This window comes from Artemia sp. Qi Xiang Cuo, chromosome 14, assembly GCF_049724085.1.
Source record: "Artemia sp. Qi Xiang Cuo chromosome 14, ASM4972408v1, whole genome shotgun sequence".
Taxonomy (NCBI): domain Eukaryota; kingdom Metazoa; phylum Arthropoda; class Branchiopoda; order Anostraca; family Artemiidae; genus Artemia; species Artemia sp. Qi Xiang Cuo.
Genome location: NC_142807.1, coordinates 6,885,483 through 6,902,924, shown reverse-complemented (window position 1 = coordinate 6,902,924; position 17,442 = coordinate 6,885,483). Strand labels below are relative to the sequence as shown.

At 35.2% G+C, this 17,442-nt stretch overlaps 1 protein-coding gene across 1 annotated transcript in view; it reads left to right on the top strand.

Annotated features, from left to right (window-relative positions):
- LOC148944075 (uncharacterized) overlaps window positions 1–17,442 on the top strand; it is an 81,364-nt gene that overhangs the window by 38,056 nt on the left and 25,866 nt on the right. The window contains exons 4-5 of the mRNA XM_089100201.1: window positions 9,644–9,767; window positions 14,724–14,839. Of these exons, the coding sequence (XP_088956327.1) occupies window positions 9,644–9,767; window positions 14,724–14,839 (240 nt within the window). The remainder of the gene's footprint in view (window positions 1–9,643; window positions 9,768–14,723; window positions 14,840–17,442) is intronic.

Below are 17,442 nucleotides of genomic sequence, written 5' to 3'. Positions count from 1 at the left end.
TGAAATGGTAGCACCCAATCACCGTCATAGAGGTATATAAAACCAAGAGAAGAACAAACAATGACATATAGAAGCTGAATCATAATAAAAAACGATGCCGTACATAGGTTTATTTATGTATAGAACGGAACACTGGTACATTTATATATAGAACTGAAATTGGTACATTTACATATAGAACTGAACTCTGATACATTGACATATAAAACTAAATACTGGCACTTCTACATGTAAAACTAAACACAGCTACATTAAATATAGAGCTGAACACTGATACATTTACATATAAAACTGAACACCGGTACATTTACATATAAAACCTGAGAACTCTAACATTTACATATAGAACTAACCACTGGAGCATCTACATATAGATCTAAACACTGGCAAATTCACATATAAAACTTAACTTTACATATAGAACTAAACACTGTTCATTTACGTATAGAATTCAACACGGGTACATTTACAAATAGATCTAAACAGTATTACATTTACATGTCGAACTCAATACTGGTACGCTTAAACTTGGCTTGAGCAACAAAGAAAATATGTTGGCTTGAAAAACAAGAAAATTTGCTTGAACTACGATATTTTGCATCGACAGGATCTTTTCCCGTTTTTTTTCTTTTTCCTCAGCTAGCTGGGCACTGGAAAATCATAGAAAGCCGTATAATGGCTCATTTTAAATGAAATTGCGACATCTAGTGCCTTTTGTAATTAAAAAAATAGCTTCTAAAATAGAATCAATTTTTACAAAAATTAGAATAAAGAACGCACTCTAGCCCATATTAACTAAAACACTGAGTCACTGTATGATATATCGTGGTTGCAGCGGTAGTATAAGTAAGGAGCGACATGGCCCAATAGTAACTGAAACTGCAAAAAACAGATATTTGGCAGATACAGATACCTTATAGCAGGTAAATTTTCATGCTTACTCCAAATTTATAAAATGTTATATTAAATCCGGGCTGCAGCGATAGCTAGTAACCTAGTAAGAGATAATCACTTCCCATACTAAGAAATACAATACCTCAAAACCTCTTAAAATATTTCAGATCGAAACAGAGTACACTATCCGAGCCGCCTTGTTCGAAACTCATATATAGGAAACTTACAGTATCTTGGCTTAAACAACAAAGAAAATATGTTACCTTTAAAAACAAGAAAAGTTGTTTGAACTACGATATTCTGTATCGACGGCATCTTTTTTTCTGTTTTTTTTTCTCCTCAGCTAGCTGGGCACTGGAAAATCATAAGAGAGCTGTTCAATGGCTCATTGTAATGGAAATTGCTACATCTATTGCCTTTTGTAAAAAAAAACAAGTTTTTTAAATTAAATCAATTAAAAAAAAAATGCATTGTCATGTTCAAGTTTGCTGAATGACCCAGGTTGCACTGGTAGCTAGCAACCTAGTAAGAGACGATTACGTTCCATATTAAAAACTAAAACAACCCATAAGTCCTAAAAATATAGTGAGATCAAAGCAAGAAGTACTCTATTAGAACTGCCTTGTTCGAAATCCCCATTTAGGAAACTTACCGTCCCTTGGCTTGAACAATAAGGAAAATCTATTGGCTTGAAAAATAAGAAAAGTGGCTGAACCACAATATTCTGTATTGAAGGCATCTTTTTTTCTTTTCGATTTTCCTCTTCAGCTAGCAGCGCACTAGAAAATCATAGAGATCTGTTTAATGCCCATTTGAAACGAAATTGTCCAATCTAGTGGCTTTTGTAAAAAAGAAAATATATGTGTAAAATATAATATTTTTACAAAAAACTGCATTTTCATGTACAAGCTTGATGAATGACGTCATAATCCTAAGTTTGAACCATATATTACGTAATAAGTGAATGCTGCTATATTTATATACGCTTATCTTTCGACAAGATAATTTAATCCGGGTTGCAGTGGTAGCTAAAAACCTAGTACGTTACATATAGGATCGATATATTTCATTATAAAGGGGGACTATCGGATATAGCTGAAACATAGTAAAGGAAAATCAGGGCACATAGTAACTAAACGTAATTCGAGTTACAGCAGTAGCTAGCAACCTAGTAAGAGACGATCACGTACCATAGTAAAAACTACAATAGCCCATAACTCCTAAAAATAGTGTCAGATCGAAAAAAAGTACACTACTGGAACCTCCTTGTCCGAAATCCGAGTTGCAGCGGTAGCTAGCAACCTAGTAAGAGACGATCACTTCCAATTCTTAAAAATGTAATAGCCCATAGTTCCTGAAAATAGTGTTAGATCAAAACAAGAAGTGCACTATTAGAACCCCCTTGTCCAAAACTTCTATATAGGAAACATAGTCTCTTGGCTTGAACAACAGAGAAAATATATTGGCTTGAAAAACAAGAAGAGTGGCTTGAACTACGGTATTCTGCATCAAAGGCACCTGTTATTCCGTTTTTTCCGCCGCCAGCGGGACACTGGAACATTATAAGAGAGCTGTTTAATTACTCATTTTAAGGGAAATTGATGTGTTTAAAATCCTTTTGTAATTAACAGCAATATTTTTTTCAAATAGAATCAATTTTTTACGAAAAACTACATTTTTCAATAACACTGTAGTAGCTAATGTTATTCACATCATCTTGCATACGAAGGCCAATATAGGATTACATTATAAATGGTTACAATAAAGAACGAACTCTAACCTATAGTAACTGAAAGGTGTGTATGGGTATGGGGAGGGGTTATAGTATCATGGTTGCAGCTGTAGTTGCAATCTAGTAAAAGTCGAACTGCAGCCCATAGTTGCCAAAGGTTAAAAATCTCTTTTTGAAACAAGTTTGTTATATAAAGGATCAGTTTGGTTAATCTTAAATGGGGCAAACCCAATATTAACAGAAATTACAATAAATAACCGAGTCAAACTCAAAACGAGCAGAAATTAACATAAGTTGGGCTCAAAACCCCTATGCCTTCCCAGGGCCAGAACAAAATTTGTACTTAACTGAAAAAAATATATGTGTTTTTACTTTTATAACTTTAATAAATCAAATAATATTAACATTTTGATTGCTAAATATCAGCATATGTATATTAAACTGACAATGCACATTCATTTGTATTTTTTTTTCAGTAAAGTGCAAATTTTGTTCTGGCCATGGGAAGGCATAGGGGTTTTGAGCCCAACTTATGTTAATTTCTGATCGTTTTGAGTTTGAATCGGTTATTTATTGTAATTTCTGTTCGTTTTGGGTTTCATTTATTTATTGATGCTAATTTGTGGTAGTTTCACGCTTGGTAGATTATTTGATTTTATATTTGCGCATTTTTTGTTGAATGGAGTTCTTCACTTTTCTTTGAAAAACTTATTTTGTGGAAAAAGTTTTTTAAATTAATTTCTGTTCGTTTTATATTCACATAGTCTTTTCAGGGAAAAAGAAAATAATGCTTTAAATCTTTAATTTTTTTTAAGACTTTATAGTTTGGCCTGCTATTTGCATGCTGGAGAAAAATTTTCAGCAATTTTTAGTAACATACACAATTTTAAAAATCTGGACACAAATAGTAGTGTTTAATTTAGTTTCATACCTCCTCTAGTTGACCTAAAATGGAAAACTTGATACCATTCGCAAAAAAATCTGTTTACTTTCTTTGATCGGTTGGATACACTTACGCTATTTTGATTTGGTTAAATTTTAAGAGCAGAAGTAGCCCCGAAAGTCTGAACATAATACAGTCGAACATCCCAAGAACAGTCGTTCTTGGGATACTGCTAAGATGGCTTATTGGGAATTACCATTAACACAGTGCATTTTGATTTAATCTTAAGGCAACATTTAGTTTTTAAACATCATGCGCAAATGGGAGTGTGGGCGTGGGAGGGGGATTATTTGCCCTCCAATCACTTTCGACTTTTAAAAAGGGCATCAGCCCTTTCTATTTTCTATCGAATGAGCTCTTTTCGAAGTTCCCATGACAACTCCCTCGATACGAAGTGCCCTGGTCTAAACGACAAAAAAAAAAAAATAATACATTATACCCACTTCGATCTTTACTATGAAAATGTCAAGCCTTCCTATCACTTTCGACTATTAAAAAGGGCACTAGGCCTTTCGATTTCCAATCGAATGAGCCGTTTTTGAAACGACATAAACACCTTATATGCCCCCAGGGCATGAATTACAACCCCTAACAGCCCCTAAGGGCTGTTAGGGTGGTTGTCATCCTCTAAGAACTAGTTTCCAGAGCTTCCAACTACGTTAAACACCATAGCTATCTCAAAATTTTGATTGGATGTGTTTGAGGAAATGGTGGGCGCGAGAGGGGTGGTAGTCGCTCTCCATTCATTTTCAACAATTAAAAATGGCACTAGCCCTTTCAATTTCCAGTCAAATGAGCCCTTTTGAAGTTTCTACGACACCACTTTCAATAAAAATCTTATATGCCCCCAGGGCATAACTTGCAACCCTTGCCCTGAGGGCTGCGGGGGATGTCATTCTCAAAGACCGAATTTCAGAACAGTGTATTACATTGAATAAAAGGGCTCTCTAAAGGTTGTGTGTTGACTGTTTTGGAGGAATGATGGGCGTAAGAGGGGGGTTAGTTGCATCCCAGCCACTTTCAAGTAGTAAAAACGGCAGTAGCCCTCTAAATTTTCAATTAAATGGACCCAGGTCGAAATCATGCGGTAACTCTATCTATAAAGACCTTATATGCCCCCACGGCATACTTTACAACCTTTGCCCTTGGGGATCTGGGGGGTTTGTCATCCTTGAATACATAATTTCCAGAACTTTCAACTACGTTGAACAAAATGGCTATGTTGCAACTTTGATTGAATGTTTTTAGGGAAATTGTGGGCGTGAGAAGGGGTTAATTACTCTCCTTTCACTTTCGACTATTAAAAAGGGCAATTTCAATTTCCAGTCAAATGAGCCCTTTTTGAAATTTCTACAACAACTTTTTATATAAACTTTATATGCCCCAGGGCTTAATTTACAGCCCTTGCACTGAGGGCTCTGAGGGGGCTATCATCCTAAAAGACATAATTTCAAGATCTTTCAACTACGTTGAATAAAATGGATATCTCAGAATTTTGATTGGATGTGTTTGGGAAAATGGTGGGCGTTAGAGGGGCGTTAGTGGCTCTCCAATCACTTTCAGCTATTAAAAAGGGCGCTACCCCTTTCAATTTCCAATTGAATGAGCCCTTTTGAAGTTTCTACGACAACGCTTTCAATAAAAACCTTATATGCTCCCAGGGCATAACTTACAGCCCTTGCCCTGAGGGCTGTAGGGGGAGGGGTTGTCATCCTTAAAGACCTAATTTCCAAAACTTTCAACTACGTTGAACAAAATGGATATCTAAAAATTTTGATTGGATGTGTTTGGGGAAAAGTTGGGCGTGAGAGGGGGGTCAATTACTCTCCCCTCACTTTCAACTATTAAAAAGGGCCGTTTCAATTTCCAAACAAATGAGCCCTTTTCGAGAGTTTTACAGCAAATTCGGATATAAACCTTACATACCCCCTAAGTATTCCTTACAACCTTTGCGCTGAGGGCTGTTAGGATTTTACCATCGTAAGATATCCAATTCCCAGATCTTTCACTACGTTGAACAAAATGGATATCTCAAACTTTTGATTGGATGTGTTTGGGGAAATGGTTGGCGTGAGAGGGGGGTTAGTTGCCCTTCAATCACTTTCGACTTTTAAAAGGTTACTAGCACTTTCAGTTTCCAATTGACTGAGCTCTTTTTTATGTTTTTACAACGTCGCTTTCCATAAGAACCTTACATGTTCGCCGGGCATAACTTAAAACCCTTGCCCTGAGGTTTTTTTTTGGGGGGGGGATGGGTTGCCATATTAAAAGGCCTATTTCCCACAAATTTCAACTTAGGTGAATAAAAAGTCTATGTATGAATGTGTAGTATATGTTTGTTACGGCCTGGTGGGTAGTAGAGGGGTATTTGGTGCCCTTGAATCACTTTCTACTTTTGAAAATGGCACTAAATCTTTGAACTTCGAATCGAATGAGCCCTTTTTCAATTTTCTATGACAAAGATTTCGACAAAAACCTCATATGCCCCCCGTGGATAACTTATAACCCTTGCCCTGAAGACTGGGGGGAGTGTCCTTCTCAAAGGTATAATTTCCAGAACTTTCAACTGCGTGGAACAAAATGGCTATCTAAAAATTTTGATTGGATATGTTTGGGGAAATGGTGGGCGTTAGTTGCCTTCCAATCAGTATCGACTATTAAAAAGGGCACTATCCATTTCAATTTCCAATCGAATGAGCCATTTTTGAAGTTTCTACGACAACGCATTCTATAAAAACCTTATATGCCCCCAGGGCATAACTTACAACCCTTGCCCTGAGGGCCGTGGGGGAGTTTCCTCCTCAAAATCATAATTTCTATCTGGAAATCAACAACGCTGAACAAAATGGCTATCTAAAAAATTTCGATTGGATGTGTTTGGGGAAAAGGTGGGCGAGAGACGGGGGTGCATTGCCCTCAAATCACTTTCGACTATTAAAAAGAGCACTAGACCTTTGAATTTCCAATCGAATGAGTCCTTTTTCAAGTTTTTACGACAAAGATTTCACTTAAAACTTATATGCCCCCAGGGCATAACTTTTAACCCTTCCAATCGAATGAGCTTTTTTTGAAGTTTCTACGACAACGACTTCTATAGAAACCTTATATGCCCCTGGGCATAACTTGCAACCCTTGCCCTGAAGGCTGTGGGGGAGTGTCCTCCTCAAAAACATAATTTCTATGTGGAAATCAACTCCGCTAAACAAAATGGCTATCTTAAAATTTCGATTGGATCTGTTTCGGGAAATGGTGGATGTGGAAGGGATGTTAGTTGCCTTCCAATCACTTTCGACTATTAAAAAGGGCACAAGCCAGTCCAATTTCCAATTGAATGAGCCCTTATCGAAGTTTCTACGACAACTTTTTCGATACGAAGTGCCCTGCTCTAAAGGAAATAAATAATACATTGTGCCAACATCGGTCTTATATGCCCTCAGGGCATAACTTAAAACCCTTGCCCCGAGGGTTGTGGGGGAGTGTCCTCCTCGAATATATATTTTCTATCTGTAAATCAACTACGCTGAACAAAATAGCTATCTCGAAATTTTGATTTGGATGTGTTTGGGGGAATGATGGGCGTAGGGGGGGGGGGCTAGTTGCCCTCCAATCCCTTTCGACTATTAAAAAGGGCACTAGCCACTCCAATTTCCAATTGAATGAGCCTTTTTCGAAGTTTCTATGACAACTCCTTCGATACGAAGGGCCCGGGTATGGAGAAAGAAAAAAAAATAAATAAATAATACATTATGCCCACATCGTTCTTTACTTAGGCAGCGCTATCGTGCTGTCTTTGATACTAGATCATATATAAAATTTAAAGCAGATATTACAATTGTTATAACTTGTTGTAATCAGAATCATACAATGCCCTTAAATATTTCTAATCTGTACGTTTCAAGAGCCCAATTTGAGGCTCTTTGGTGCATGCAAGTCTACTTTCGACAACTCTATTTTTCAGGTGTTTATGTTTAAACATAAAATGTTTAAAAATACATTTAAACTTATTTATGTTTAAAGATGTTTCGGATGTTCAACTTTGAAGTAAATGTTCCTCAGCTTCATGGAATTGAGAAAGAACCTGGACTTTAAAAAAAATCAAACATTTGGGCTATTTTCCGTTTTATTCGATATTAGTTTTTACGTCTCCTCTATTTTCTGACGTATAATTTTCCTTTTTATTCGATATTAGTTTTGACGTCTCCTCTATTTTCTGACGTATAATTTTCCTTTTTATTCGATAACTTTTAAGAAAGGTGATCAAAATGAGTGTGGTAATCATCGAGGCATTAGTCTGGTCTCTGTAGGTAGCAAATTACTTAGTAATATGATACTTTTTAGACTGAGAGATGCCGTAGACAAAGTTTTAAGAGAAGAACAGTGCGGTTTTAGGAAAGGTAGAGGATACGTCGACCAAATATTCACTCTTACGTTAATAATTGAGAAGTGCCTGAGTAGTCAAACACCTTTGGTCCTTAGTTTTATAGATTATGAGCAAGCGTTCAATTCTGCTGACAGAAGAGCTTCAGCAAAAGTATTATCATTGCATGGCCTACCGTAAAAACACATTAAAGTGACTAGTGCTATGTACGAGAATAACACTGCTGCGGTTAAGGTAGACAATAAGGTTAGCAGCTGGTTTTGTATTAAGTCAGGAGTTAAGCAGGGCTGTGTTCTATCCCCCTTTATATGGATTATTTTGATGGACTTTGTATTAAGGAGCACAGGAAAGATAATGGGAGACCACAGGATCAAATGGGGAGGAAAAAGTCTCCTGGACTTAGATTACGCTGATGATTTAAGCATCCTAGAGGAAAGTATGAGCAAAATAAATGAACTTTTAGATGTTTTGCGAGTTCAGGGGGCTAGAATAGGTTTGAAAATTAATATTAAGAAGACTAAGTCACTAAGGCTAGGTACGTATAAGTGAAGATGAAAATGTGACGTTGGGTAATGAAAAGATTGATCAAGTGGGCAGCTTCACTTACCTTGGTAGTATTATTAGTAAAGACGGTGGAAGCAGTGAAGATGTTTATAGCCAAGGCTCAGGGTGTTTTTTCACCAATTAAAAATAGTTTGGAAGAATAGGAAGATAAGTCTGCAAACCAAGATTAGAATATTAGAAACTACAGTGATGACAGTAGTCAAATATGGCTCTGAAGCATGGGCGCTTCGAAAAACGGATGAAGATTTGCTAGATGTTTTCCAGAGAAATTGCTTAAGGATTGTTCTGGGTACCCGGCTGACTGACCGTATTCCAAACAATAGGCTGTACGAAAAATGTGGTTTAATACCGCTCTCTAGGGCTATAATGAAAAAAAGGATGAGATGGCTAGGACACGTTGTGTGGATGAAGGATGACAGATTGCCGAAGATTGTTCTTTTAGGCCAACCGTCTAGGGCTAAACGGAAAGCAGGTCGTCCTCATTCGGTTTGGGAGGACGTCGTAAAGAAAGATTCAGAGGAAATGAGAACCTCCTGGTATGTTATAGAGACATAGACTCAGAATAGTTTAGGACGAAGCAGTAGCGGGTGCAACTCTACTGGCCTTAGGCGGCATGGTGAAGTCTTGAGTTGTTAGTAGTAGTAGTAGTGTTAGTTTTGACGTCTCCTCTATTTTCTGACGTATGTTCTTTTTATTCGATATTAGTTTTTACGTCTCCTCTATTTTCTGACGTATAATTTTCCTTTTTATTCGATATTAGTTTTGACGTCTCCTCTGTTTTCTGACGTATAATTTTCCTTTTTATTCTATATTAGTTTTGGCGTGTCCTCTATTTTCTGACGTATAATTTTCCTTTTTATTCGATTTTAGTTTTGACGTCTCCTCTGTTTTCTGACGTATAATTTTCCTTTTTATTCAATATTAGTTTTGGCGTGTCCTCTATTTTCTGACGTATAATTTTCCTTTTTATTCGATATTAGTTTTGACATCTCCTCTGTTTTCTGACGTATATGGAACACTTAAAAGGAGGTTTTCTATACGTGCATGAAACAAAAATAATCTGAGCTTCTGAAACGAAATCGGGGTGTTTTTCTTTTCAGATTTTAATTTCAATATCTCCTCTGTTTTTCAGATGTTTATGGAGCACTTTGAAGGGACTTTTCCAAATTTACATGAAATAGAAAAAGAAGTTCCTGAACTTTTGAAAAGACTTGGTTGTCATCACATAACGTTCACCAAAGCAAGCTTTGCGTCAAGTATGTATTTTATCTACATTGATGTACATTGTTGTCTGTTATTGTTTTCATTATTGTTATATGTTACACAAAGTTATCTACATCTACATTGTGATCTATTATAAGGTTATGGTAGTTGTATTTAAACAGAAAATAAATACTAAGACTTGTGTCAATTCATGAAATTAGGAGGGAGCAAAAAGTATTGTTTCAAAACTGCGGGGTGGAAATGTTGTTTTCAATTTTTCAATGAAAATACAAAAAAATCCTTCCCATCAGTGATCTCCCCTCCAAAAAGAGGTATTTTTCAAAATCAAAGGAGGACAGATGCCACTCCCCCTTTCCCCTATTGACGCCATTGCTAAGACCATACTGACTAAACAACGCCTTCAGAAAAAAATAGAACAAATAAACGAGGGAACATTTCAGCCAGTGACAACCAGAAAATAATTTAAATATTTTTGCTGAGACCTTTACTTTGCTCTTCTCAGTTCAAAAAGAAAAAAAAAACAACTATAAAACAGAATAAAACACGTAAAACAAAATTAAAAGAGGAACTTGCAGTTGAAATAAAAAGATAACTTTTATTCTATATATTTTCTTAAGCCCGTCTTAGACCTATTAACAGCCTACCTGAAAACATGACTTTCTAAAAAATTCCTAAAAAATTTAGGTAACAAAATTTACGTAAAATTCTAAAATTAGGTAACAACTAGAGCTACCATCGAATAACTGTAGTTACCTTTTCTGCAATCTATCAAAGAAATTTTAAAGATGGCGTTTAAAAGACTGGCGTGCCCGAAACCTAATTGTTATTTTTTTTTTATCATTGAAAACTTAGTGGATTTTTGACCGATTTTCATATGGACTAGGATAATTGGTCGGATAATCCGCAAAATTTAGTTAGCCAAAATTCCAGTGAAAGTATAAGATTTTGAGCTACATTTCTAGAAGTAAAGAAATTATGTTAAAATACTACAGGAAAGTATCAGAAAAGTATCCCTCAGCTGACTATTGGTGTCCATGATGTTTGGTTTTGAAAGTCTCGCGCAAAGGACTTCGTTTTTGTAGCGCCATCGTTTGCCCACTGAGCTGCTGAAATCGGTACCCGAAAAAAGCTACTTGGGTCGCGCCCTTAAGTGTTTTTTGTTGAGAGGCGAAATGTGAACTTGATTTTGAAAGAGAAAGAGGAAGGGCTTAGTGGGATGCTCCTATTTATATTTTTTTTCGTTTCAAAAGTGATTTTTCCACCAGTCAGTATTCCGTGAAATTATACATAAGCATTAAAAGAATCATTCATAAGACTGCTGTGCATTATATAATAGTACATAAAAATGCCATACATAACCAGTATACATAAGAATATTCTGAGTTATAGAATTATGTATAAGGATGCTATATTTAAGGATTACACATACGAATGTTGTGAATTATAGAATTATACGGAAGAGTGCCCTACATAAGATTAATGCACACAAATGCTGTAAATTAAAAAATTATACATAAATATGCTACACATAAGAATTAATCCACATGATTGGTGTGAGTTATAGAATCAAACAGTTCGTGATAACCAACGTGGTAACGAACAATAGTAACCGAAACTCTAAAAAACTATACCAATAGATACATCAAAAGGATCGGATTTTTATGCTGATTTTAAATATATAAGTTTCATCAAGTTTAAGCTGACCCATCAAAAGTTACGAGCCTCAGAAAATTTACATTATTTTTGAAAAAAGGGGGTAACACCCCCTAAAAGTCATAGAATATTAATGAAAATCACACCATCAGATTTAGCATATCAGAGAACCTCACTTGAGAGGTTTCAAGCTCCTATCTGCAAAAATGTGGGATTTTCTTTTCTTTTTTTGCATCACGGATTCGTACTTTTTTTTTTTTTTTTTTTGTTTTTTTTTTTGCAGGCGTGATTGTATAGACCCAGTGGTCCAAGAATGTCATGAGAGGGCTCATGCAAATGGAAATTAAAAGTTCTAGTGCCTTTTTTAATTAAAAAAACAAAATTTAATCAAATAGAAACTTTTTTATTTAAATTCTACTAAAAACTGCATTTTTATTGCTAGTCTTTATGAATGCCAGCTATCCTAACCACTAGTATGCTTACCATTGTACCATCGAAGACTTAATGAAAAATAAGTTACATATAATCACATTGAAAAGCTTACTGTTTACAATATGTTGAAAAGATACAAAGGGATTGATTTTTCTAGTATGTTATACATAAGGTTGATATTCATAGGGTTATACATAAGAATTCTGTGAATTATAGAATTATACAAAAGAATATTGAACATAATAAGTATATTTAATAATGCTGTGAATTATAGAATTATGCATGAGAATGTTGTACATAAGAGTTATACATAAAAACGCAGTGGATTATTTAATTATACTTAAGAATGCTATACATGAGGATTATACATAAGAATGCTGTGAATTATAGAATTATCCATTTGAATGCCATACACAAGAATTATACCTAAGAACGCAGTGTATTCTGGAATTTTACATAAGGAACTGTAAGGATTATATATAATAATGTTGTGAATCATAGAAATATATTTAAAAATGCTGTATATAGGAATTATACCCATGAATGCTGTGAATAACAGAATTATAAATAAGAATGCTGTACATAAGAACGCTCGGAACTACAGAATCATATATAAGAAGGCTATACATAATAAGTTTTGGATTATAGAATTATGTATCAAAATAGTATACATAAGACTACTGTGAATTATAGAATTATAAAAAAAGATGCTGTGGATTATAGAATTATTCACAAAATGCTATACATAAGAATCATACATAAGTGAGCTGTCAGTTATAGAATTATTCATAAGGATGTTGTGAATTATAGAATTGTACATAAGACTGCTACTCATCCGAATTATCCATAAGAATGCTGTGCATTATGGAATTATGGATAAAAAATGGTATACATAATTATTCTTAAGGATATTGTGATCTAGACAATTACTCATAAGATTTATAAGTAACTATGCTGCAAATTATAGAAATACAAATAATGATCCTGTACCTAAGAATGATGAAGTTATTTATTAGAATAAGTAGTCAAGTAGTTTCTCTAAATCTACTTTAGGCAGTTTTAATAACCCCAAGGAAACAGTGTTGCTGCATATCTTTAAATATTTTATAAGAATTATATTAAATTCTTTGATTGTGTTCAGTCAGCTCAAACTAATGTTTTGTATACTACGTCTTCAAATATCTTAACTTTCGGATGCTCTATGGTTTTAACTTTGTGTACCGGTAAAAAAAAAAAAAAAAAAAAAAAAAAAAAAAAAAAAAAAAAAACACATTAAGTAGATAGCCATTCATTTTTATATGCAGTAATTATTGTTACTGTATAAAAAAAAAAAAACACTAAGTAGATAGCCATTCATTTTTATATACAGTAATTATTGTTATTTTTTACTCAGGCTTATTACCACGCTAATTACTTTCAAGATGTTTATTTTAGCTTCTCTTGAACGGCTCAAAAGAAGGACTTTCCGGGATTACCCCTTAGAAACCATTCCATATGGCGATAAATCGTCGAGCGAGACTTGTCTTCAAGTATTCTTGACGGAGTGTGCCCTGCATAAGGCAGTCCTGTGGAGCTGTACTCTGGCGAGTTGATCACAAAGCCTGTACTGTATATGGAACAAGTCTTGATACCTTCTCAGATGGAGGGAAATGCCTGTATTTGCAGGGCATTGACATCGAAGCCACGTCAAATTGATTCTGGATTGACTGCAGGGGTTTGGCATCACAAATTGATTCTGGATTGACTGTAGGGGTTTGGCATCACAAATTGATTCTGGATTGACTGCAGGGGTTTGGCATCAGAGTTGCTTGAAATTTCGGAACGAACCGCTTGGTTTTGGACACGTTGAAGAGGAGCGAAGTGGCTAGTTGGAGTGCCAGCAAAGAGAGAACATGAATTTTCCATGACTGGTCTGATACATGACGTGAATAGTATCGAAATGGACTCGTCAGGGAGGAGTCTTTTGCATCTCATGATGACTCCTAGTTTCCAGGAGCAGGAGGATCTCACTTTGCTAAAAAATAGAGTATGTAGATCATGGGTGAAGTATAAAGCGCAAAATGACGTTCCAGAATTAAGTATCAAATATCTTACACGTCTTCCCCATTAATATACATATTCATTTTTAGAGGCTTTGTATTTTGGCTTATGTTCATGCCAAAAATCGTATGAGGCGCTGGGCAGTGTAATTGAAAAGTATAAATAGCATCTCGGGTCAACTGATAATCCTTAGATGGCATTCTTTGTTTTTTTTTTTTTTTTTATTCGGTATCTTCTCTGAGAAGCCAGCCTGAAAATTCTGTTCTTAGATGCTTTCTATAATATTTACTACAAGCTGGGATCTTTGAAAGTTTTTTTTTCTCCGCCTATATTAAACAAAATAGTAGTCTAAAATTTTAGCTATTTGTTTGTTTTCATCATTTAGTTTTTCATTTTTAATTGGTATTTTTGAAGCCCACACTGCCTTTTCATGACGTAGACATAAAAGTTTAATAGGGACAAGTCCTTTTATTTGACAGTGAAACAACAACAAAAAATCTCTGGATATTCCTGTTGCATATACAGTGGCGGTCTTGAGCAGATAAACTAAAGTAATACATTTTTGAGTTTCTGTCAAATAACTGCCAAATAAAAGGATTTATCCCTATTGAACTGATATTTGTAGATTTTCAGTTATTTACTAACTCAAATTTTAGTTTACTTTTTTTTTATAAGTTATTAATCTTATGATTACATTTTACATTTTTGTTGATTTTTTCTTTATTTTATTTATTTGTAAATTGTAGTTATTTTTTTTGTATTTTACTTATTTGTATAATTAGTTTTTTTTTAATTATTAGTTAATTTAAGTTTTGTTTACTTTTTTTTGGAAGAGATATTAATTTTATGATTACTTTTTTCAGTTGGGGCTCTTCATTCTGCGGGGCAGTTTATTGCTTTATTTGCCTGGCTCACTGATTTGGTAGAGCCTCTTCCAGATCAAACATCAGATGATGACGTTGTTTCTTACGTCAGAAGGGTAAGTAAATTGATTGTCAATAATCTTCACACCTTATGTATGCTTTTCTTTCATCCTTCAAAATGTTGCCAACTTTATGTTGGCAACATTTTAGCCAACTTTTTGGGATGGGGAAGAGAGTGAATCTTTGAATAGATTGGGATAGTGGAGGAGCATGCGCTTTTCTGTTGTTCTCAGGTGCCTTATTGTAGTGAATTGTTAGCAGTTGTAGCAGTATTACCTGTGTTGGTAGTGACTGTAATTGTTTTTCTTTCTTTTTGTTTTTCTTGTTTGTGCTCCATTTTTCTTGTTGATTGTTAGACGGGTTGTTAATAAAATTCAATTCAGTTTAATGTATGGTTTTCGTGGCTTCGATTTAGTCACCATAACTAATATGGATACTTTACCCCCCTCTGATTATTGACCCCTGCCTATCTATGGACCGAGTTCTAACAACGACTAAACCTAATTGACCAAGGTGGTCTTTGAATTGCCGCCTGAAATGTTTTGTGGCTAAACTTCCCTAGATCAAAAGTCCTGCTCGCTCGGGAATTGAAAAGCAATAAAATCTCAAAAATTGGCATTTCCGAAACGCATCTTCTTGGCAATAACTCCGAATCCAGTGGGGACCGATAAGGACAGTTAAATATTATAAATAAAATGATTTTGTTTTCACATTTTCCAAGTACTGATACTTAGAAATAAGTCTGACCACTAGGATGAGCGAACGAATTGAAGGTTTCTCCAAAAAGAAAGAGGAGTGGTCAAAAACACTGAAAAGGTATTTTTTCAGGACGGGGCTATGACATAATTTTGTTAGGAGGGGTCTCTTAGAGTAATATAAGGAGGAGTTTCTAAAGTATGCCGAATACCCCAAAATAATCGAAAATGAATAATTGAACTAGGGTGGATTTTGTGAATCGGCCTAATATGTTTTGGCAGTTGCTAAAGGGTTTAAAATGAGCCATTTTCCCACATTGCAACTTTGATCCTAATTTGATTGATTTTTAGTTTCGTTTATTACCCTCAACTTTTATTTGAAAGTTATCATACTGACCATGGGAAATTTATCTTACAAATGTTCACTGATCGCTTACAGTCGTAGCTTACGCTTACGGTCGTAGCTGATGTCTCAGGTCCAGTTTAGTCTCTTAAATTAAGGATATATATATTTCAAAAGATAGTTCTCTGTATCTAAATCCCCATCCGTGGGATAGGGACAGACCATGGGAAATTTATCTTACAAATGTTCACTGATCGCTTACAGTCGTAGCTGATGTCTCAGGTCCAGTTTAGTCTCTTAACTAAAGGATATATATTTCAAAAGATAGTTCTCTGTATCTAAATCCCTATCCATGGGATTGTGACAGACCATGGGAAATTTATCTTACAAACGTTTACTGATCGCTTACAGTCGTAGCTTACGCTTACGGTCATAGCTGATGTCTCAGGTCCTGTTTAGTCTCTTATTTTCATGATATATATATTTCAAAAGATAGTTCTCTGTATCTAAATCCCTATCCGTATCTTTTTAATTTGGCTACTGATTTAGTATTATTTATGTTTGCCGTCGCAAAACTGCTTCCGCTATCCCCAAATTCCTGGGGGGTTCCAAATCCCCCCCCCCCAAAAAAATAGTATTCTTTGTGTATTTTAGTTATTTATATACTTAGTTCTTGTTTATTTTTGCTATTTTTTTTCATTTATTTTCAGTTGTTTATTAATTTAACTTTTTACTTTACTTATTTTTGTACTAGCGATATTAATTTTATGCTCCCCTAGAATTAAGGTTTGTAAATACACAAAAATTAACATGAAATACAAATCGTTAATTTTTGCTAACATTGGTTTTTGGGGAGATTTAGGAGAACCTTATTTTCTTTTGGGGAAATTCAGGGAAACTCTGAAAGACTCAGGAATAGTGAAATTACTGGCGTATATGAAGGTAATTTTATTTCTGCTTCCTACTACGCTATTTTATCGTTAAGACAAAAGTGGAGGTGGGGAGGTGTGAAGTGAAGGTAAGGGGAGGTTGGGAAGATGGAAAACCAGGGACTCACTTTAGTCTCTTAACTTTCGGGATCTTAACCTTCTGCTCTACGAAACACTATTCTAATGTCAAAATGCAAGGGATGGTGAGGAGGACTATGGTAAAGGCAAGGGGAAGGTGGAAAATCAGGGACTCACTTTAGTCTCGTAACTTTCGGGATCTTAACCTTCTGCTCTACGAAACACTATTCTAATGTCAAAATGCAAGGGAAGGTGAGGAGGTCGATGGCAATGGCAAGGGGGAGACGGGGAAGCCATGTATTCAGTTTTGTCTCTTAACTTTCGGGATCATAACCTTCTGCTCTACGAAACACTGTTCTAATGTCAAAATGCAAGGGAATGTGAGGAGGTCGATGGTAAAGGCAAGGGGGAGACGGAGAAGCCAGGGATTCAGTTTAGTCTCTTAACTTTGGGGTTATAAATAACATAACAGTTATTTTTTTTGGTGGGAGGGGATCTAGGAGAACCGAATTTCTTCGGGGAAACTTTGTGGAACTTCGGAAAAATTCGGGGATAGTGGAAGGACCTATGTACAGGAAGGCAAAAATTTTTCTTCTGTACACAATGATACTTTA